The sequence below is a fragment of the Erithacus rubecula genome, assembly GCF_903797595.1.
Source record: "Erithacus rubecula genome assembly, chromosome: 2".
Taxonomy (NCBI): Eukaryota; Metazoa; Chordata; class Aves; order Passeriformes; family Muscicapidae; genus Erithacus; species Erithacus rubecula.
Window position 1 is genome coordinate 101,036,079 of NC_136685.1, and position 21,465 is coordinate 101,057,543.

Genomic DNA, 21,465 nt, shown 5'->3' on the forward strand with positions numbered 1-21,465 from the left:
TTTGAATTGCCTTATTCAAGAGGTTGTATGTTACCTAACTGGGGAATGACCTGGCACTATTCATCACATTACATGTGTACTTGATCTGTGTTATGTCAAATTCAGATGAGTCGTCTGTCATCTATGTATTTTGTGGGAGATCTTTTATCTTGTTAAACTGTGATATGTAAACCTTCATTGCCTGAAATAGTCACAGTTGTATAAATCAGTGTCTTCAGCTGTTTTCCTAATTTTAACACAATTCCTAACACAAAATATAGATGTTTGTAAATTCTTCATTCATTTGGTCTATTTTTATGTATGAGGCTTTTTTAATCTGGCAAAGCGGTAAGATAAGGCAGTTTCCCCGGAATTTTTCAATCAAGGCTCAGCTACATTTCCATCCCTCGGCAAGAGGCAACAACCAATTTGCAGCAGGGACAATTGGCATTCGGGATGTGTGTTGATTGCTATTATCTCTCCTGGCTCGGATGGGCCATTATCTCCGCAGAACGCGATGATGGATGGGGAGCCAGACGTGACTGCTCCTGTAGTGGCAGCGCTCCGGGGGCCCCGGGCACTTCACGGCGCCTTCCTCGGGCCCGTAGCTCTGCCGGGCCCAGGCTGGGGGAGGGAAGAGTGAGGGTCCCTGCAGACAATCTGGCAGCAGCACTGCGGCCAGGGAACAGCTCATTTTGGGGAGCATACCCCCAGAAGCCCATCTCCAGCCGGCAGACGATTGGACCGTTTTTGGACATTTCTGCCCCTCTGCCTAAAACCCCAAGTAAGAGTGGTTGGGATAATTAAAACGCTCTTGCCAGAGTCGGATGCGGTCCCTGCTCGGCTGTGCGGGTGCCACACGATCCCGAGCACCAGCAGCAGGGATGTCTCGGCCACACAAGACAGGGATGAGAGCCCCACCGAGCTCTCCCCGCTCTTCAATCTGGACTGCAGTTGCACAGGAAACGCTGCTCGCTTTCTATGTCTAGTAACCGTAAGAAACACATGGCCAGAGGAAAAAAAATCCTGGCGCAGGAATTCCTGGGTTATTTAATCTCTATTCAGGTCTTCGAGTGCTAAAAAGATTCCCATTCCATCCACAAATGTACCCTTTTTTTTTTCTCTTTTTCTATTTCTCCCTCTAGTTTTTGAATGCTTCGGGTTTGAAGCTGTCAAAAGGGAAAAATGCATTGGGAAGGGCTGGAGGAGCGTGGGGAGGAGGCTGCTAGGGGCAGCGCGGGCGGCACCCCGCAAACTACCCAGAGGGCTGGGGGAAACAGGCAGAGGGCTGGGGGAAACAGGGCAGAGGAACGAGGGAAACTGGCTTGCTAAAGGCAAGCGTGCGGCAGAAGTTCTGAGCTCCGCCCCAGCCCCTGGGGGCTCTCAGCGTGGCCCCACGAGTGCCAGGGCGGCGGCCGAAGCCGCAGCTGGGTCACCGCGCCCGTGGCGACCGGCGCAACTCAGCGCAGCTATCGGAGGGTGGGGCCGTCTGTGAGCACCGCCCCCGGCTCCCATTGGCTGCGGTAGGGCACGCCTTTATCGCCATTGGCCGCGGCGGACCCCGCCCCTGCCGCCATTGGCTGGTGCGCGGGCGGGTTTCCCGCGCGCGGCCGGGCGCCATGGCGGCGGAGCGCGGCTTGGAGCTGGTGCGGGAGCTGCACCGCGCCGCTGGCGGGCACCTCCCGCCTTTCCGGGTGAGCGCCGGGAGCACCGGGAACACCGGGACGCGCCCCGCCGCCGCCCGCTCCCGCTGATTGTGCCCGCTGTTGCAGACGGAGGAGATGCGGCAGGCGCTGGAGGAGATGCGGGCGTTGTACGAGCGGAACCAGGCGGACGTGTGAGTTGGCGCCTGAGCACGGGCGGTGCTGCCCGGCCCGCAGCTCTCCTCCTATGCCTCTTTCTCCTTCCCTTCATCCCCCAGGTCCGAAGCAAAGTCGGGACGCACGGACCTGATTTTCCTCATCCGGTTCCGACACTGCTGCTTGCTCCGGAACCAGCGCTGCCTCCTGGCTTACCTGTGAGTGCCCTCGGTTCATCCTGCTGGCACAGCGTCCCCAGGGACAGGGTGCGGGGACTCTGGCCCGGGCAGCTGGCCTGGTTCTCCTTGTGTTCCTTACTGATATCACCACAAAGAGAAAGCCCTGCTTCCTCCTGCTCTTTAAAAGTAGGTTGCTGGCTATCACTGTTGCCTGGGGGTGTTGCCAGCACTCACCTCAGCGGAGGTGGTGGGTTTGCCCCATTTCTTGCCCTAGGTATGACCGGTTGCTACGAATCCGAGCGCTGAGGTGGGAGTATGGCAGCGTTCTGCCCAACACCATCCAGTTCCACATGTCATCTGAGGAAGTGAGTCAGCCTCTTTTCAGATTCTTCCCGTCTTTCCATATATCCTCCTGATGGAGGATATCCTCTTTCAATAATTCTCCTGATGGATTATTTAGTACAATCAAAATAGGGTAGTCCTCCCCCCACTATGAGATTTAACATGTCTTTCTGTAAATACTTACTTCTGTGTACTCATTGTCTGTGGGTACAACCCTGCTGTTGCCCACAGGTGGAGTGGTTCAATCGGTACAAAAAGTCTCTGGCTACCTACATGAGGTCAGTAGGAGGAGAGGAGGGGCTGGACCTCACACAGGACATCAAACCTCCTAAAAGCCTGTACATTGAAGTAAGTACAAGATTTCTGGTTTCTATCTGTGAATAAGTATTTTCCTGACTGTCTGTTTTTGAGCATTTCATCCCCATGCCAAGTCAGTTCATCAAGCAAAACCTTTCAGAGTTCCAAAACTTCCACAGCTTTCTGTTTTACTCTGCCTGCCAGCATTTTACTCCTTCTACTGAGGGCACAAAGTATATTGAGAAATGGCATTTCTAGTCTGCAGGGAGTTTGTGGTAGGATGAGTTATCCAGTAAGAGGCTTTTGTACATTTTTGCAGAAACTGAACTAACTAGACACCATGTTCCCACGCCAAGGACTGTTACCTGGAGGGGGTGCCTGTTTTTTTCATTGGACTCTTACAGACCTGTGTTTCCACTTTGCAGGTGCGGTGTTTAAAGGACCATGGGGAATTTGAGATCGATGATGGCACTACCATCCTGCTGAAGAAGAACAGCCAGGTACCTGTGGCAGGAGTGTGGCCTGTTCTCTTCCTTCCCTTTCACTCCCATGACATCCCCCTGCTGATGCTGGCCCTGCAGAACCTTCCAGTCCCTGCACACACAGCTCCTTGCACATGCTGTCTGCTTGGTCCAGAGTGCAGCTCTGCCTGATCTGGATGTGCAGCAGCACAACAAGCAGAGCAGGTTGTGTTCAGCAACAAATCCAACAAATTCAAGGAGTGTTTTTCTGTCTTTCTGTGCAGCACTTTTTACCCCGCTGGAAGTGCGAGCAGTTGATCAGACAAGGAGTCCTGGAGCACGTTCTGTCCTAAGTGTGCAGCACAGGAGGGACAGCTCTTGCTTGGTGGCCTGCCCACAATGGGGACTGAGCTCTGGTGTGTACAGGATTTCAGACACCTCAGTATTTCTGCACTCCTAACAGCCTCTGATGCCTTAAAACCACAGCTCTTCATGAGCAAAGGGTGCCTGCTGGTAACACAGCAATCCTGGGGAGCCAGGATAGTGGGGGGAGGAGCATTATCCAAGCCCCACAGCTACAACCAGGGTTTCTGAATGCAGTTTTGTTTGGAGTACTTTGTTCACACTCTACATGTGGGAGTAAGACACCAACTGGCTGGGCTTTAGATGCCAGCAAAATTCCATAGTTTCAAAATAAAGAACTCCTTCAGCCTCAGTCTCTTGGGTTTTTAAGAGTTAATGTGGTGTTCATTCAGCAGTCTGATCTGGCTCTCCAGCCAAACCATCCTGACCCTGCAGTGTGATTTAAGTTATTTAAGTATCTCAGTGGAACTGCTCCTCCAGGTGTCAGATAAGGCTGCACAAGGTACTTTTCAGAATTAGACCTGAAGCCTTGTCCCCATCAGAGACCCATAATTTCTTGAGGTGCTTTGTGAATGATAACTGCAGTCTGGGTCACGGCCCTGGATTTTTCCCAGTGTGCCTGGTCTGTGCTTCTGTTCCTCTGAAGAATCTATTATCCCAGAGCACTGGTCTGGCAGGGCCTACAGAGTATTTGGAGTAGAGGTGGGAAAGGGAGCAGAGAGTTTTAAGGATTCTGGTTAGAACAAAACCAGAACAAGGCTGAAGAGCTGCTTTCCCTGTCTGGTCTTCCTAATGGAGCTGCTCAGCTCTTGCACTGTGTCTGGGAAAACACTTGCAAAAACATTAGGCCTAGGTAAGACTGGAGGTTTGCTTAACCCCCATCTCAGACTGGAGCTGAAAAATCAAACAGTTGGGGCAGAATGCAGGAACAGGATAAATCCCTGGGATATTACAGCATTGCTCTGTCCTGCTCACTGCAGAGGCAGCAGTCTGGTTGGTTTTGGATCCTAGGCTCAGGCTTTAGGAGGAGCTGTTGGGAATAAATGTTCAGCAGCAGTTGGGGAAAGTTACTGAAATACAGAGCAGACTGGGGATAGCAGAAGGTGATGTAACATTAGAAACATTTTAATGCCACAACTCAGATTTCCTGCTCAGAGTCAGCCAGGCATAGGGACCTGCAAGCCCTTCTGCCCTGGCTTTCCAAGATGTAACTGTGGCTCCAGTATCAACCTCTGCAGAGAGGGAGCACCTGCATCACCAAACACTGCCAAAGAAAACCCTGTGAGGCGGCTGCCCTGAGACAGACATGACATAACAGCACACTGCCACTGAGAAAGGCACCAAGGCTGCTGCTTTCAGCTGGAAAATTCAGCTGTCCACAGCACCAGTTTCCTTAAAGGACTCTAGGCTCCCCATCTGCTATTTTTTGCACAGGAAAATCCTGGCAAGACCAGAGAGGACAAAGCTGATTTCCCAACCCAGCTATACCTCCCATTCGGCACCTGACCAACCCCAGCCAGGACCAGAGGCTGCCACTGTAGATGCCCCATCACCCACTCAGAGATGCTGGTGTGATTTTTCCAATAAGCTGCTTCAGAGCTAAGGCTTGTTCCTCCAGCAGCTGGTTCTTCTCCTCCATGCTCTTCTGCCTCAGCTCAGCAGCCTGCAGGGCCATTGCAAACCTCCTGTTCTCTCCATGGAGCTCTTCAATCAATAGTTTGTTTCTGGAGAGTTGGGCCTAAAGCAGGGACAGGAAGGTTCAGGTTCAGCATCCCATACAGGGGTATCACATGGGCAGGGACACAGCACCAGCCCCTCTGGCACTCACCTGGGCATCTCTGAGCTGAGCTGCTCTCTCTGCCAGCACAGCTTCAGCATTCCTCAGACTCTGTTCCAGCCCCTCTGCCTGCTCCACAGCTGCCTGCAGCAGCTGCTCGTGTTCCTCCTGCAGGGGCAAGAAAGTTTATCTCAGGGTTGTCCCAGCACTCTTGGCCTCTGGCAGCCCTGCACTGTACATTTCCCCAAGGCCCTGTTCATGGACCCTCACACTCCCTGAGGCAGAGCAGGGGGGTTCATCAGAGCTGCAGGATACAAAGAGCAGTGGGACAGATGTCTAGAACAGCATAACCTTCCCTAGGTCTGCACCCAACCAGTTTTAAGACAAGGCACAGATTTTCCAGCAATGTTTTCTATAAAAATAAGCCACTGGCCTCCTCTCTCCCAGCCACGTCCAGGAAAGCTCAGGGAGAGACAAAATCTCCTTGGATGCAGTCCTTGTACCTGCTCATTATAATTCCTTAGGTTATAATTTACGCTATCTCTGCCCAGAAGACAAACTCACAAAAACTCAACACCTGGTTGCCCTAGAGATAAATCCACCTGTTGGAGTGCAGGGTGGTGACTGGAGGATTCATGAAAAATTAAAGTTGTAGCTGAATTTGAAGGCAAGGTTTCCATGTGGGTTCCTTATATCTAGCATCTTCCACCCAAACCTCTGGTGGCTTCAATCACAGCTGCCTTCCAGGCTGCCAGGCCAGCAGTGTTCCCTTCACAGTACCCTTGACTGAGCTGCAGCTCCCTGCTCACCTGGGTCCTGAGCAGCTGCCTGCAGGTTTGCTCAGCCTGCCACTGGAGGCTTTCCTGGAGCTGCTGAGTCTTGCACTGTTCCTCTCTCAAGGTGTTTTGCAGCTGCTCAAACTGCTTCTTTGGCACCATTTTGTTGAGCTGGGTCTTGGCCTGCTGCAACTGCAGAGCATGCTGGGTCTGGGCCAGGCTCAGGCTTGCTTTGGCTTCCAAAAGCTGTAACACAGAAAGGTTGACAGCTGGTAACAGCTTTGAGCCAACAAGGGGACAGGCCCAGGCTGTGTTTTGGGGGAGAGGAGAGGTTAAACAGCACCCTCAGCTCTCACCCCAGCATGGGCACAGCAGAGCTGTAGGACCATGGAGGGGTGCTCACTGGGCAGCCTGCAAAGCAAGGGATTGAGACCACTGAGAGCTGCAGGAAAAGAAACACAGACCCTTCACTCAGAGATGCTCCCCTTGCTGAGTAGCAAGGAGCAGGAGTTGCTGGAGGGATGCTCTGGGAGGGAATCCCAGCACCAAGAGCTGCCACAAGGGCAAGAGACAGAGGGGGCTGCTCACCTGGGTTCTTGGATACATCCCAGGCTAGCTGTGATGTACTAAATGTCCTGTACTGATGTCTTCTGCTTCCTGTCACCAGCACAGGGCAAATCTGGTACTGGGAAGCAGGTCTGGTACAACCTTGCACTAGGGCTGCCTAGGAATGGCTGGCATGGGTAAGTTGTACTTTAGAAAGCCAGTCCCCAGGGTAGAGTGCAAGAGAGGGTTATTAACACACTGGAAGGCTTCTCACATTGGCTTTTCTCTCTCTATCCTGGTGATCCACTTTACTCTTCTCTGACCACCTCATTTCCCATCCCTCAATAAGCCCTGGCTGGCTGCTGTCATCTCTTCCCAACCCTTATCCAATTCTACCACTCCTCCAGCTCCTCTGTCAGCTGAGCCATGGGGAACCACAGCTCCAGGCACCCCTGTGTGAGCCACCTCCACTCAGCCTCCACCCCCTCTGCCCAGCCAGCACAGGACAAGGGCAGGGGGGATATCACAGGGAAAGGCAAGCAAGGACCTCCCCCAGCTGCACCTGAACTGGCTTCAGCCATATATGAGCAGGAGGGAGAATCCTTTGTTCCCCACAAAGAGGAAGAGGACAATTTTTTTCTGACTGGGGAGTATGTCCAGCACAGCCCCAGCAGGACTCAGATACAAGCACCACAGAGAGCACTCAGCAGCCTGCCACCCCATGAAGGACACCCACCTTTTCCTGTGAGGCCTGGAGCTGCTGTTGCAGCAGCTCCATCTCCATCCAACATGCTGCATGCCTCTGGTGGTGCTCCAGCCTTGCAGCAATCTCTGCTCCTCGTAGCCACTCAGCCTCCTGAAGCCTCTGGGTCTGCAGCTGGGCAGTGCCAGGGCCATCACTGTGACCAGCCTTGTGCTCAGGGGGTTCACAGCCCAGCAGGTGCATCTTGATATCTGGGCGAGAGAGCTCACCCTTGCCCTTCTCACTCTGGAAAAGATTGAGAACAAAAAACAACAAATCATGCACAAGAGGCTTGGGTAACAAAGACTGACCGAGCCATGTCGGTTTGAGACTGGGGGTGAGAGAAATCTCAGGGAGAGAGAATGAAAGTGGTGAAAGTAATTAAAACATTCCCCTTCTGTAAGACTTTCAGTGGCTTTTGTCACACAGGTTTTCACTGCTTTACAAGTTATAAGATGAAGCTGGTTCAAAGCAAGACTGGGTTCAAATGTTTGTAACAAGCATATTGCTCTTCTCTATGAACATATACAGTTTTCATCCTTCTAAATCCTTCAGCCAAGAGCCTGGCAGTTGGGGTTAATGGCTTCTTCACAATGCTGTAAACTCTGGTATTTCAGCCAGCTCCTCCACCTTTTCTCTACTCTACTCACTCCTGTTTTTCCTGCTGGGAAGAGGGATAGCATCAGCTTCAGATCAGAGAGCAGCAAAGCACAGCCCCCCAGAGGAGAGCTCTGTTTTGGGTAGTCCCACATCTGGTTTTGGCCAGAAACAGGAGGCAAAGCCAAGGCAAAACAGAAATGGCCTGAATTGATGCAGGAGTCAAGTACCTCTGCCCCAGCAAGTGACTCAGCCCAGCCCAGGGCAGACAGCCTGGGGACATCCAAAGTCCTGCAATGCTCTCAGAGGCCTAAAAATCAAGGGATGAAGAACAATGAGAGGGACATTTTAGCAGATTGGGATCATCCACACCAGAAACCTGTCTCTCCCCAGATTTATGGCTCAGTGGATGACCCCAGTACCCATCTAAAGCTTCCTAAGGAAGAAATCCATCCCGTGTTAACTCTTTAGTAAGCTGTTTTCCAGCACCCAGCATAGGTCTGTGCAGGGTGAGACAGCAGAGTGAGAAAACCATGCACAGTCCCTGTTTATTCTGTTCTGCCTCCCTGATATTTTCCAATTTGGTTTCCAGTGACAGTAAGGACTAAAAAAAACTGAGAAGAAACCTTCCCATAACTTAGGCAAAACAAAACATGTGGGGACAATCAAGAGACAATAGTAGAGAAAGAGCAGGTCTTCAAGGGAAGGGAAATAAGGACAAAGAGCATCAGGCTGAATTTATGTGTCTTCCAGCTGGCTAAAATTATTTTACAGTCCTGTGGATACAAAGTGACTTGACTCATCAAGACACACCAAGACTTCATTTCAGGGTAACAACCCCTCATCTGCAATAAAGCCACATCTGGAGGAATCAGCTTGTTTGTGAGGCCTCTGTCATTTTACAGTGCTGGACACAACTGCTCTGACCCCAAATCCAAGGTGGCTTCATTGTCCTTTCACTTTTATTGGTACTTCTGGTCTCCCATTCTCCTTCCACTCCAGGCATTCCCATTCTCCCATGAATACTGGCACTTGTGGGAAAGAAGCTTAGTCCTGTGTTAGACAATCCTATCCAATAACTGCTGCTAAACACCAGAGCCATATAGGACCCAAATTTCTCAAGGGAAGGAGCAGGAATAACCTGCAGGACCATCCATGCTGGCAGGGAGGACAGCATTGCAGTTTGTGGCAGTGCCTGTGCACACAGAGGAGCTTTGGGAGGAAGTTCTTCCTCTCTTCTTGAAGCACAAGGACCAGTCTATGTGGTGTTTGCTCACCTCATTGCAGCTGCTTCCTGAGTTTTACACTGGAACTTGGAATGCTGTGCTTCCTGTGGCATCTCCAACGTGCATGTACAAGGCAGAGGAGATGAGTGTGCAGCCAGCCACAGCAGCACATCTCAGCTCCCTGACCACACTCCCACAGTCCGTAATGACATTATAGAGCTTTTGCATTTGTCTACATGTGCTCAGTAATATTTATTAATTGGAAGTATTCTAGTTCATAATGCACTTCATGTGAGCAGCAGAACAAAGCTGCTGTTACAACATGCAGAGAGAACACAGCTTCTGTTATAGGGTTCAGCATCATCATGGTGTTAAGCAGCCTTGTGACTCACAAGGCATCTGCTTTTCCTTTGCAGAAGCATCTTAGTTCTTCAAACTACCTTTGCACTCAAGCCTGACACTCTCTTGAGCTCTGGGTTCATTTTCCAACTACTGCATGACATCTTTGAGCTGCATCAGCTCCAGTTTCAAGCTGTTCCTCTCCCTCTTCAGCTCTGTTTTGACAGCCTGAATGTCAGGTCTTCTCCTGTGTTGTACACCACTGTCTCCCAGAGCTTTTTTCCTTCTCTTCTTGCCCTGCAGGTCAGGTCTCTCTACCTCCTTCCCAAGAACATGCTCTTGTCTATCAAGATTCCATTTCTCCCTGACAAATGCCTTCCACTTTGGCTCCAGCTTACAGATTGAACAGGCCATGTGTTTCAACAAACATCTGCACTGTCTGCACTGGTGTGTCCATCACAAAGCTGTTCATTTGTTCTCTGTTCCTTCAGTGTTGAAGTTGCCACAGAAGATTTTGGTCTGCCTGTTCATCTAAGTCTTAGGGGTTCAGTTCCTTTTCCCCTAGAGGACAGCTCACCAGACATCTTGTTCCTTTCAACACCAGAGCCCTTAGCTTCACTCTCTGCATTATTCCCATTTCACCCTTGTGCCTTTTCAATCTTTTTATAACCAACAGCCAGCATTTCACACATCTTGGCATGTTCATCATTAACCTTTTCTTACAACTTGAGCTGCCTCTGCTTCAACAGAGACTTGGCTTTTTTTTCTTCTGCTTCCACTACTGCCTCTCCTGAGTGCCCTGCTCTTGAAGGCCTCATCTTGGAGCCTTTATTGTTGGAAAATCATCTCCTTTCACACCAACGTTGCTGCAATAAAGCCTTGCAGCTGTCCTCATGCTGGCATTCACTCCATGATAGCTCTTGGTTATGCTCAACCTCTGCATCTTTCCTAAAGATAAAAACCATTTTGCTGACCTGGGTTAGATACCACAGCTTGAAAAGCTCAGCCAGCCTCTGAATGTACATCTGCTGGAGATGCAATACAAAGGGTTTTTTATATTGCAAAGTCAAGGCAATTTGTTGAACTTCACAGAAAGTTCCCACATCTTTTGCACTTCTCAAAGGTTCACACCCATCATATCTTTTCCAGCAACTCTGAAAGCTCCACACTGCAGTCAGTGCATCTGACATTCTCCAGAGATAAAGTAGCTTAAATGCCTTGTATTCCTGTTATTTGGGTTTGTTTCCCTGGTCTACCACAGACTCCAGCCAAAGCACCTCCTTTCTCCCTCACCTACCCTATATCTCAGCCCTAAAACAGGGATAATGACCTACCAAAATCCTCTGCTTGCAAATTGCCATGGGGAACACTGCTCCTAAAGGGAGACACAGCCAGGCAGAGGCAGAGAGGACAAAGAGTTTTTCAGTGACAACCTCATTCTTTCACAAGCCAGTCTCTTGTACCTATATGGAGACATTTAAGACATTTTTTTACTGCTTCTAAGATAGCAAGATTTGCTAAAGGACCCAGATAGAGGAAATAAGAAAACACTAATGCAAGCTCTTTTATCTCTCATTATTTTAAGATACTGTCTTCACTGGGCACTGCCTCTAACACAACCTTGTAGAACACACAGGGAAATTGATAAAACACTCGTGTAGGGGGAGTTTAGATGTCTCACTTCAAACAACTGCAGCCCTGCAATTCTGCCCAGATTCCCTTCAAACTAAAACAGCTCTCCAGCCCTGTGAAAAATCAGACCAACCTACCCTGGTGTGAGCAGGAGATGCACCTTTAATCTCCTCCTTAGCCCCAGAAAGAGAATGGTGCCAGACCTTAGGCTCAGTTTGTCCCTGTGCTCCATCTTTATTTCTTCTCTGTCCTGGTCCAGCTGCTGCCTTGGATGACAAATGTCTTCCATGTGCTGCTGTCCCACCCTGGCCTGCTCCATCTCAAGCCTCTCCTCCAGCTCCAGGCTCCATTCCCATTTTTGTTCTTTCAGGCTATTAATTATAGCCCAATACCTTGCAACTGTTTCTTCAAGATCTCTTTTATGGTCCTCCAACTTGTACATCTCAGCCTTGAAGCTTTCCTCACTGTCCTTCCTCTCCCTCTCAAAGTTTTTCCACATTAACTCTATTTCTCCCTGATAATAGTTCATCTGTTGGAAGGAGATAGGATTGGGATATTAGCACCATGATCCTGAGAGCTTTCCTCTTCTCCAATAGCTCCAATTCAGATTAATCTATTGGTCCCACTCAACAGGGGACTCTCTTCAGGCTGTTCTGGTCCCTGCTGAACTCAGGGCAGCAGTCTCATGCAGCAGAAACCAGTGGGTCCCATTTCTTGTCAGCAAGCAGCATGGTAATCCCCATTCTCCTGTTTGCAAGGAACCCCAGGGAAGAGAAGGGAGAGGCAAGGGCATCATCTGCCACTACTCCTCATATCCTTCCTCCACTGCAGAGTGATTCCTTGTCAGGATGTGGTGGCAAGAACCTGCTGCTCCCCACAACTCCCCTGTGAACACTGGAAACTCCAGGATTGATGTGCACAAAGGCAGGACTATAAAGCAAGCAGAAGATCTGTAGGCAGCTTTTTGCTCCTTGAACTGTTCTGTCCCCTGCATGGCAGCTTAGGATCCTCTCTTGTTGGGCTGCAACACAACACCCAGCAGGCATCACTGACCTCTCAGCTTAGCAGTAAAAGGAGTAAATGTGGAAACTGAGGCCTCTCCCATGAGCATTCCCAGCTGTCTGAAGAGGAGGCTGGGCTCACACTGTCTCCTCACAGCAAGCAGGTTAGAAGTGTGCTGCAAGCCAAGGGTGACAGGGCTTTGATACAGCTCCTACCATCAGGAGACACCTGGCTGCTTCTCTTCTTGGTCCTGTCCCTGTTTTTACTGTGACAGCAACACTGAGTGATCTCGGGTTTCTCACAAGACCCACACAAATATGTCACAAGGTAACAGTGATTTCCAGAGAGCCTTTGCCAGCCAGTGAGGCAAAGGCTCCAAATCCTCCTACCAGTTAAGACAGGCTGGAGAAGCATGTGAAATAACCCCACAAAAGTGATGAGGTACCACCCTGCTCCCCAGCCTGAAGTCTCTCTCCAGCAACCCCACTGAAGCAGATGTCTCATCAGTCACCCTGTAACAGCTGTGTTTGCCAAGAAGTCAGGACATCTCCCCCCACCCCCTCACCTTGGTTTCCAGCTGAACCTTCAGGTCCTGCAGCTTCTCTTGGAGCTGCTCCATTGGGAGGGGCATTTCTGTAAACACAGAAGTAGGAACAAGAAGGCTTGGAGAGGGGTGTGATGGCAGAGAGGAGCCCTGCGAGAGTAGACCTACAAGACAAGCCTACAAGATCAGGATGGCTGCAGCTTCATCCAGTCCATACAACCCCAAAATATGGACATTCCCCATCTCTCTGGCAATGAATCCCAGGGCAGCATCACCCCTCTCAGCCAGGAGCTTTTATCTAATGCTCAACTTGAATTTTCCAACCCACAGTTTGGGACTACTTCCTCATCATTGCATTGCAACACCTTCAACACTGAAAATCTGCCAATTCACCCACAGTTCACAAGTTCCATCACCAGCTCTCAAGCTGGAAAACCCTCCTCTCCTCCATCTTTCTCCTCCCCACCACCCATGTTCTCCCTTTTTCCCTCCCATGGCTGCCCAGTACCAGAACTGGCAGCAGTAGTTCAGGCACAAGAAGCCTCCCCACACTCCCATGCAAGCTTGGATCCAGAGGGAACTTTGTTCTTGCTTGAGAGGAGGGGCACTGAGCCCTGCTGCATGTTACCTGCTGCTGGCAGCCCTCCCTCAGGCCCGCTCTCCTGCAGCCTGTGCAGCTCCCTTCGCAGCGCTGCGTTCTGGTCGTACAGCACCTAAAACAAACACTGCTCAGGACACAGGACAAAGCTCCTGCAGCACAAAGAGCCTCCCCCAGCCCCAGCACAGCCCTCCCAAACAAAGGCAGACACAAGAGGATTTGGAGGAGCCAAAGAAGAAACATAACGCCAGATTTCCAAGATCACTATCACTGTAAAGCACAAAGCCTCTGCCCCTGAATGCAAAAGCACAAAAAAACAGGGGGTGTGCAGGGGGCTGGGCCTCCTGAGACCCTCCTGCCCTAAATAACCATTGACAGAATCACAACATAAAAGAAATACCACAGTCTCAGCACGAGCCCAGAGGTTTGTGTTTGCATCCTCAAGACTCTCTTGGGGGCACACAGGCTGGCCAACAAGCACTACTCTATGCAGACAAGGCCACCAGCAGGATTCAGTGAGGCAAAGCCCACAGGCCTCTGGGAGGGAACATTCCCAAGCTGCAGAAGGAATAAAACAAGGTAAGAAGGTGCTGATCCCATGGGAAGCACGGCATGAGGCAGGTCCTGCTGGTCTCCTGGTGCCAGAGATACCCCAAGGCCAGCACAGGAGTTTATCCCATCTCCATCAGCAAGGAGTTCCAGAGCTGAACACCAAGTAATGAGCCACAGCACCGGTGCAATGAGCCACTTCCATGGAGGTGTCTGCTTCCTTCACTTCACATCTTCTACCCTGTACTGGAAGCAACAGCATACAAGGCATCCTGCCTTTTTCTGGACTGTCCACTCTAAGCAAACATCCAATTACATCCCATATCCTGCCACCCAGGAAACTGATGTACTGCAAGAGACTATGAATTAGGACACTTCCAATTAACAAATATTACTGAACAGATGTAGACAAATGCAATTTGACAAATGCAAATCCGTTTGTTTAATCCCCATTCTAAACAGGAAAGGGGGGATGAGAGCATTACATGAGGGATAAATTCAATTTATCCTTTAGGATAAACCCCAGTGGGTGCCTTCACAAGGGCAGGTAAAGCCTGAAGGTCAAACCTTTCCATCCATCAATGTTCTCATGGACAGCTCAGAGGCTGCTCAACTAGAGGAAAAATTGCAGCACCTTGCATATTCAACCCTCTGGTGCCACCTGGAGCAATACTGATAATGCTTCAGAATGTTTGCCTTGAACTACAGATTGGAGAAGGACTGCCTGATGCATCCACAGAATGGCTTTGCTGAAAGTCTACAATTCAGCCCTTGCTGAGGGGATGTGACCATCACTGTCCCTGCTCAGGGGTGCTCCCCAGCCACACACAGCATCTGGGAACAAACAGGCAATGTGACAAGCACAGGAATCAAAGAGCAGAGCACCCAGCACAAGTTAAAAATGGGAGAAAGGAAACAGAGGTTGTGCTCATGCCCCAGAGAGCCCCAAGCTCTGGCAAGGAGCACAGCACCCTGCAGGAGATACAATACACACAGCACCAATTCTTGGACCACACACACTCACACCAGATATCTGGACTAGCTTACCTTGACTCTCTAGCAGAGTTCAGCAGCAACAAGTTTTTTAGGGTTTTTTTAAAGTGAGGGGCAAGGAGAAAGAAGGGGAAAACAAAGAGATAGAAGACTTTAGCTGTCAATATGGTTTCCAAATTAGGACAACAGCTTCCTCCTTCTGCTCAAGAAGAAATCCAACAGAGCCCAGGGTGGTCTGTTCTTAACAACAGAGGTACATAGTTCCCTAACAAAATAGTCCATGGCTACAGGCAGGAAGAAATTTATGATCCACCCCTACTCTCTCCTGCCAAAATCCTAGTAAGGCAAACAACCCATGGAGGGCTTCAGGAGTGAGGAGACAGGACTCTGAGCAAGGTAAGAGGGAATCCTGTGCCCTGTGATCAGGTCTGCCTCCTTCTACCCCCCCAGGCCAAAGTGACCCAGGGATGTGCTGCAGGGAGCAGCACTGTGACCCCACAGCTGCCCACACACACCTGGCACTGCCGCTCGTACTCCAGGACGATCTCGGCAAAGCGCTTGCTCTGCTTCAGGAACTCTGGGCTGTGGGGCTCCCCCTGCTCCAGCTGCAGGAAACACTTCTCATCAAGAAAATCATCTCCAAATGGACAGTCAAAAGCTCTACTAAATCACTGGGGTCATGGTGCTACACCTGTACATTCAACAGAAGGCTCCCTAAGGGGCACATTGCCTGGGGGATGGGGCAGAAAGAGCAGGAAAAACATTTTTCTTCACATGTGAGACACCAAACTCCAGGCAGGCTTTCCTGGCTAACAAGATCACTGACTCACTTCCTTCCCCAGATTCATTTTAGGAGTGGAAGATACTAAAACACACCCTTTACTTCAATACTAGTGAAAAATAAAATTTCTCTGGAAGCCAAACTCTATAAAGGCTTCCCTTGAAGACTGCAGATTTGTAGAACTCTCTACAACTGGAAACTTTCCTCACACCATTTTTGTTCCCCAGCCTTCAGGTTGTCATTAATACGCAGGAGAGCTCACACAGGGGGAGACCATAGCAACTAACACAAAATATGCAAGATCAACTTTTTTATGAATTTCTGAAAAGTTCTCATTTGACTGCAACAGAGAAAGCTTACCTTATCCTTCACAATGTGGTTGAGTTCTTTTTGCAGCTCTAACACCATTTCCTGAGAGGCTGACAGTTTCTCAGCCATCTCTGTGACCTTGTTTTGTAGCTGGGTGTTCTCCTGCAGACAAAATGGAGATTTCCCTGATGTACTGGGTCCTGACACAGCAGGATGGGTTATCAGCCACAAGTCCTCAGCAGGGAGCTGTAAAACAACTGGCACAGCAGCATGCCAAACACAGCACAGCTCCCAGGAACCCTTGGACATGGCCTGGTTTTGGCCAGGACAGGGGTGATTTTTGCAGGAACCAGGAGGGAATGTGGCTAAGGCCCAGATGTTATTCTGTACCACCTCAGTCATTGCTGGGGACAGAAGGAAGGCACTCTCTCACAATTCCAGGGAGAAGGACATGCCTTTCAGAGAAAATATGGCTACTCTGCAATGAGCATTTTGTATGTAAATCACCCTCTCTTTTGTACACTTTTGTTGTTAATATTGCTGCTGTCACTGGTTGTTTCTTATCTCATTGCTGTTTCCAGTAATCTCAACCCATGATCTTTGCCTTTTGTGCCTCCAATTCTCCTCTCCAGACACTGAAAAGCAGGGAGAGGGAGTGAGCAAACAGCTCAGTTTGGAGAGTCTTGGTAGGAGAGCTAAACTGGGGAGCACCATTCCTAAACCAGAACAGGACAGCATATTGCTGATACCACATGGGGTCATCTCTCCAAAGGACAGGAGTGGGTTTTACACAAGAAGAGCCAGACAACCCAACAGGATCACCTCTACCTCTGCTGCCCAAAATTGTGGTTTCCCTCACAGCTAACAAAGGCAGCAAGTCCTGAGCTATCTCCATCTGTACTTATACACTGAACAGAACTGGGGTAATTCCAGGCATGCAGACACTATCATCTCTGCTTTTGACATGGTCCCTGGCACAATTTAGCTTTGGTCATTGTATTTCCAAGTGTTACCAAGGGTCAAACGACTGCCAACAGACAATACAGCAGTTTAGAAATGGCATGGCAAGGTAAAAAGCTCTGTATTTAGCACAACTGTATGGATATGGCTGATGATTCTTCTGCAAAAAATTTCTCTTCTTCCCAACAAGAGCAAAGTGAACCATCTATATTTGTCACCACCTCTGCTTTGCCACCTCTGAAAGAGTGAAGATGTTCCATCCAAGGCAGTTTTACTTACGTTCATCACATGGTTCAGTCTTCCTTGCAGGTTGGCCTCTTTGCCCTGGAGGAGCCGTGCATCAGCCTCCAGCTTCACCTGGTGACTCACTGCTTGCTGCAAAAGCAGCTCTTTTGCCTCTATTTCTGCCTGAAAATCCCTGGGGGGAGAAAGCAATATGGTTGGGACAGAAAGAGCAAGTTCCTGGATGGCACAAGGCACAAACAACTCCTCTCAACATGCACAAAGCAAGAGAGGAGAGCTTGGTTGGAAGGATGCTGAGACCACAGGGGATGGAGAGGGGTCTTCAAGGACTTTCCTGCCATTGACACATGGGCAAAAAAAAGTGGGATTTTCAAAAGGGACGTCAGTGTGGGAAATGCAAGCACAGAGAGCTCTCAGGGCCTTGTGCACACAGTCTCAGAGATAGAGATGGATACAATGTTTGACCTAGGAGAAGGCTTGGAGAATTAGAACAGTAAAAGTGAAACAGACATAATATAATAATATAATAATAAATATAAATAATAATATAAGTTTGAAGTTTAAGTAGAAATACGTTTTAAGCAAACAGATATATGTATTATGTAAGCAAAGCAATATGTTAAGTAAGGTAGTAAAAGATTTTAAAGTTTAGCAATAGAACCTATAAAAATATAAAGTTAATTAGAAGCTTAAGATGTATCAATGTAGGTTTGTGAAATGTTATATGACACATTGCAGCAAAGCCACAAAAAGCAAAGCAATTAATGATTGGTGTTAAAAGATTCTAACAAGTTTCATAGAAGAATGTGATTGGCTAAAAAACTAACATAAGGCATTGTAACTAAGAATTAAGTGGCTTCTGATATTATGGCATTGGAAGTAACACCTTTAATGTCTCATCACCCTTCTATGAGGCTGAAGTCATGAGGCAATAAAAAGTCTCTCAGGTGCCCTGTCTCTTGTAATTTTAACCTCCCAACACACTGGGATGTACAAGCACATTTTCTCCACTCCACCCAAAGAACCCCTCCTACCTGAGCTTGCTCTGGGTGTGCTCAAGAGCAATGTACTGCTCATCCAGCTCCCTGCCCAGCTGCAGGCAGTGTCTCTCTGCCTTCTCCAAACTGAGCCTTGCCTTGTCCCTCTCCCTGGCGATCTGCCTCACCTGGGTCCTGCAGACACAGCAAGCAGAGCATGAAGAGAACCCTCATGCAGCCCCCAGAAGGGGTCTCCTCACAGGGAGCAGTGTCCTTACCAGAGGCACTGCAGTTTGTATCTGTAGGAGGTGCCAGCTGCATGCTGGAGGCCACTTCTGGGGACCATGGGTGTGCTGTCCAAAGCTGCAGGCAGCCCTGCCAGGCTCACCTGCTCCTCCGTGCTGCTGCTGCCTCTGCAAGAACAGCACAGATTGACATCACTTCCTCCCTCTTCTAACACTTCCAAGGGGATTTCTGCTGTTACATCACCCTCCAGTCTTTCAGGGATGGTGTCCATCTCACAGATAAGCCCAGATCACATTTACCCCTACATTCCCCCAGCCTTGGGGCGGCCAAACCCATCCTGAACCTGGCTGCAAGCTCTTCTGCCACCCCAGGCAGCTGCTCACTTCACCCACCACCACCACCAATCCAGGACCCTGAGGATCTCTTCTAAGTTCTTCCAGAGCTCAGGTTGGCAATGACAAGTTGAGGCTTGGCAAATCCAATGCCTTTGCTGATGCTGGAGAAGCTTGGCCAGAAGAACAGGCTGCTTCCCTGAGTGTTCTCCTCCAATGCTGAGGAAAAAACCAGCAGGAATAAGTCAGAGGGGCCAAATTGGCAGAAGAAAACTGATGGTTTTCGATACCAAAGGGAAACTTTAGAGACCAAATCAATACATTTGGAACATTTTAGAAACAACCCCAGGCTGCCAGAACGGAGATGTCCTGAGCTGCCCTCATGGCAGCTGCAAGAGCAGGTTTGCAGGGACAGCTCATTCAGTTTGGTCTCCCTGCTGACCCATCAACACCCAGTATCCACAGAAAGAGCAGCACTGAAAGTTATACTGCATACAGGGTCTTGTGAAAACTCTCACATGGGGACTGCCAGCCAACATTTTGTTTGACCAAAGAGCAGAAACCAGAAAGCTGATACAGAACTCACAACATTTCCAAAAGCACCAGTTTTGTACCAGGTTTGGAAGAAGACTGTCTTGATAGAGTTGCTACCACAAAGCCTGAAGCCAAAAGAACCTAAAACAATTTTTTTTTTTTTCTCAAGATCCTGGATTGAGCTGTCCTGGATGCCAGGGTAAGCAGAGATTCACTTCCACCTCAGCACATTAACGTGGTCTTACTTCAAAAGCAAATGCTTTGCCTGTTCTGGGAACTGAGAGCACTAAGGAGAGAGAAATATTTTACATCAAACAAAGAAAACGTGGATGAAGCTCGTACAAGCACTAAAATGAGGACAATCTGTATCACACATCAGCACTTCTGAGGTCATTATTAGAATTGAGGTGATGTTTTTCCTGTGCTAGGATGTGCATCCCTCCCCCTCCCATGAAAAGACAAGGCTCAACAGTCCCCTGTTGTTCTGTATTACAATCCCACACCACCTAGGCAGGGATTGCTCCAACTCAGGCAGTTCCCAAGGGAGCCTCTCATTCTCCATGCAGTGGATGCAGTACAGATGCAGTACAGGCCACATCTAAAAACTGTCTTGCAAGTGAAGAACTCTATGGAATCACCCACTCGTGAAAAGAAGTATCTTCATCTGAATTTTTCTCAGCAAACCCTGCTCTTTAGCCTCCTTGGGTTTTATGGGGTTTGAGTTTCTCTGGGGGAGTGAGGCACAGGGAAATGGAAACCTTTCTAAGCGTGTGATGTCTGAACTCGTGTCTGGATTCCCTACAGGATGGTTTTGAAACATCAAACACAAACGAACTGTCCTGTGTAGGAAACTGGCAATGACTTAATTGCTCCTTACCCAAGGTTAGTGGAAGTAACCACATAGTGGAGCTGCAGATCAAGACCATCAACCAGGATCCTTTTAACAAACCTCATCTCATCAGCTTCCTGAGCTTTGGCTGCTCAAGAGACACTGACATACCGTGGAAAACGGGTTATGCATCCGCGGGGATGGGGACACTGCAGCATCGGCCTGGCCCGGCTTGGCTCCGTTCGGCCCCGCTCGGCACCGTTCGATCCCTTTCGTCTCCGCTCGGCTTAGCTCGGCCCCGTTCGGTCAGGCTCGATCCCTTTCGGCCCCGCTCGGCCCAGAGGCCCTGCGCATGCGCAAGCGGTACGCACATCCCCGTCCAGCCCCCTGGATGCATTTCGCGGCGTGAATTAGGAAGAGCCTGGGCTCCTCCCTCAGGGCAAGAAAGACAAGGAGCTCCTGGAGACGCTCCAGAGGAGGGCGGCAGAGATGATGATGGGACTGGCGCACCTCTCATGAGGCAAGGTTGAGGAGGCTGGGCTGGTTAAAATGGACAGGAGAAGCCTGAGGGGATCTCATCAATATGTTACAAATGAGAAACAAAGTCTCGATATTCAGCAAAATTTAGATTGCTTTATTTTATATAGACAGAGCAAGCAGCGCGCTGGGGAAAACATGAGGGGTCACCGCCCACTCCAGGCTTCCACCGAACTTGGTTTGCAGCTCCCTTTTTATAGGATGGTTTTCCTCGTAGTAATCAATAATTGTTATTGTTTTGTTGTAATAATTCTGCAAGGTAAGCAGTGGTGGTCAAAGAAAATTCCAATCTTCCGTGGGACAGCTCTTGGACAATCGGTCATATAACCATCTTGGTAGATAGAAAACAGAAGTGGGAAGTCTGATCTTTAGCAGATAGTTTGCGATTGATTACACAAAGGCAGGAAATCTGATTCTGCAAAAAACCTTTCAGACCATGGAAAACCGCTTTTTTTCTTTCCTCTTTTACAAACTGGTATGCACAATATTCATAACAAGGGGATTTAAACAGAGTGGGTTTAATAATATATTTCGCTTTATCTAAGTCTATGTTCTTTTCTTATTTTAAGTATTCTGGTTTATACAAACTCCAAAACTTCTACGATTAACACGAATCACTTGTCAATTATCACAAATGCATACAAATACCTCAAAGGCAGGTGCCGAGAGGATGGTGCCGGGCGCTTTCCAGTGGCGCCCAGCGACAGGACGAGGAGCAGCGGCCATAAACTAAAACACAAAAGTTCCACCTCAGCATGAGGAAGAACTTCTGGGCGCTGAGCGTGGCAGGGCGCTGGGCCCCTGGGCTGCGCAGGGAAGGGAGGCGGCGCATTGTCCCGCTACGGAGATACTCCGGGCCGGGCCGGGCTGGGCGATCGCCTCACGCCCTTCTCAAACCGCGGCCATCCCGTGGTGCCGCGCGCGCGCCGCCCCGCCCCGCCCCGCCCCGCTCCCGCCGCGGCACCGCGCAGGGCGC

The 21,465-nt window shown here is 49.5% G+C and overlaps 2 protein-coding genes across 3 annotated transcripts; one reads left to right on the forward strand and one right to left on the reverse strand.

The window, feature by feature from the left end:
* The first annotated feature begins 1,570 nt into the window (after positions 1 to 1,570).
* Positions 1,571 to 3,772, forward strand: GINS1 (GINS complex subunit 1). Of its 2 annotated transcripts, XM_079299069.1 has the most exons (7): positions 1,571 to 1,673; positions 1,752 to 1,816; positions 1,901 to 1,996; positions 2,232 to 2,322; positions 2,531 to 2,647; positions 3,022 to 3,096; positions 3,342 to 3,772. In XM_079299069.1, the coding sequence occupies exons 1-7, from the start codon at positions 1,599 to 1,601 to the stop codon at positions 3,408 to 3,410; spliced, it is 588 nt and encodes a 195-aa protein (XP_079155195.1). In that variant the 5' UTR covers positions 1,571 to 1,598; the 3' UTR covers positions 3,411 to 3,772. The 2 variants fall into 2 exon arrangements, with proteins under 2 accessions (XP_079155195.1, XP_079155196.1); XM_079299070.1 differs by lacking the exon at positions 1,901 to 1,996.
* A 150-nt stretch (positions 3,773 to 3,922) lies between these two features.
* Positions 3,923 to 20,235, reverse strand: LOC306798797 (uncharacterized protein). The gene is made up of 13 exons (XM_079299068.1): positions 20,124 to 20,235; positions 18,641 to 18,808; positions 18,290 to 18,424; positions 18,069 to 18,206; positions 17,071 to 17,209; positions 15,883 to 15,993; positions 15,257 to 15,346; positions 13,230 to 13,314; positions 12,623 to 12,690; positions 7,256 to 7,507; positions 6,007 to 6,219; positions 5,249 to 5,365; positions 3,923 to 5,158 (listed from the first exon to the last, which is right to left on the reverse strand). Exons 1-13 carry the CDS (start codon positions 20,168 to 20,170, stop codon positions 4,970 to 4,972), a joined length of 1,752 nt encoding a protein of 583 aa, XP_079155194.1. The 5' UTR covers positions 20,171 to 20,235; the 3' UTR covers positions 3,923 to 4,969.
* Between the last annotated feature and the right edge of the window lie 1,230 nt (positions 20,236 to 21,465).

What these genes read in the sequence shown, in the direction of transcription:
- GINS1 (XM_079299069.1), top strand. Translation starts at nt 1,599, where the DNA reads ATGGCGGCGGAGCGCGGCTTGGAGCTGGTGCGGGAGCTGCACCGCGCC. An exon ending in CGCTGCCTCCTGGCTTACCT is followed by an intron (nt 1,997 to 2,231) that starts GTGAGTGCCCTC and finishes TTCTTGCCCTAG; the next exon opens with GTATGACCGGTTGCTACGAA. An exon ending in TGCTGAAGAAGAACAGCCAG is followed by an intron (nt 3,097 to 3,341) that starts GTACCTGTGGCA and finishes CTTTCTGTGCAG; the next exon opens with CACTTTTTACCCCGCTGGAA.
- LOC306798797 (XM_079299068.1), bottom strand. Translation starts at nt 20,170, where the DNA reads ATGCTGCAGTGTCCCCATCCCCGCGGATGCATAACCCGTTTTCCACG. An exon ending in TGGTGGTGGTGGTGGGTGAA is followed by an intron (nt 18,425 to 18,640) that starts GTGAGCAGCTGC and finishes CTGTTCTTGCAG; the next exon opens with AGGCAGCAGCAGCACGGAGG. An exon ending in TACAAACTGCAGTGCCTCTG is followed by an intron (nt 18,207 to 18,289) that starts GTAAGGACACTG and finishes CTGTGTCTGCAG; the next exon opens with GACCCAGGTGAGGCAGATCG.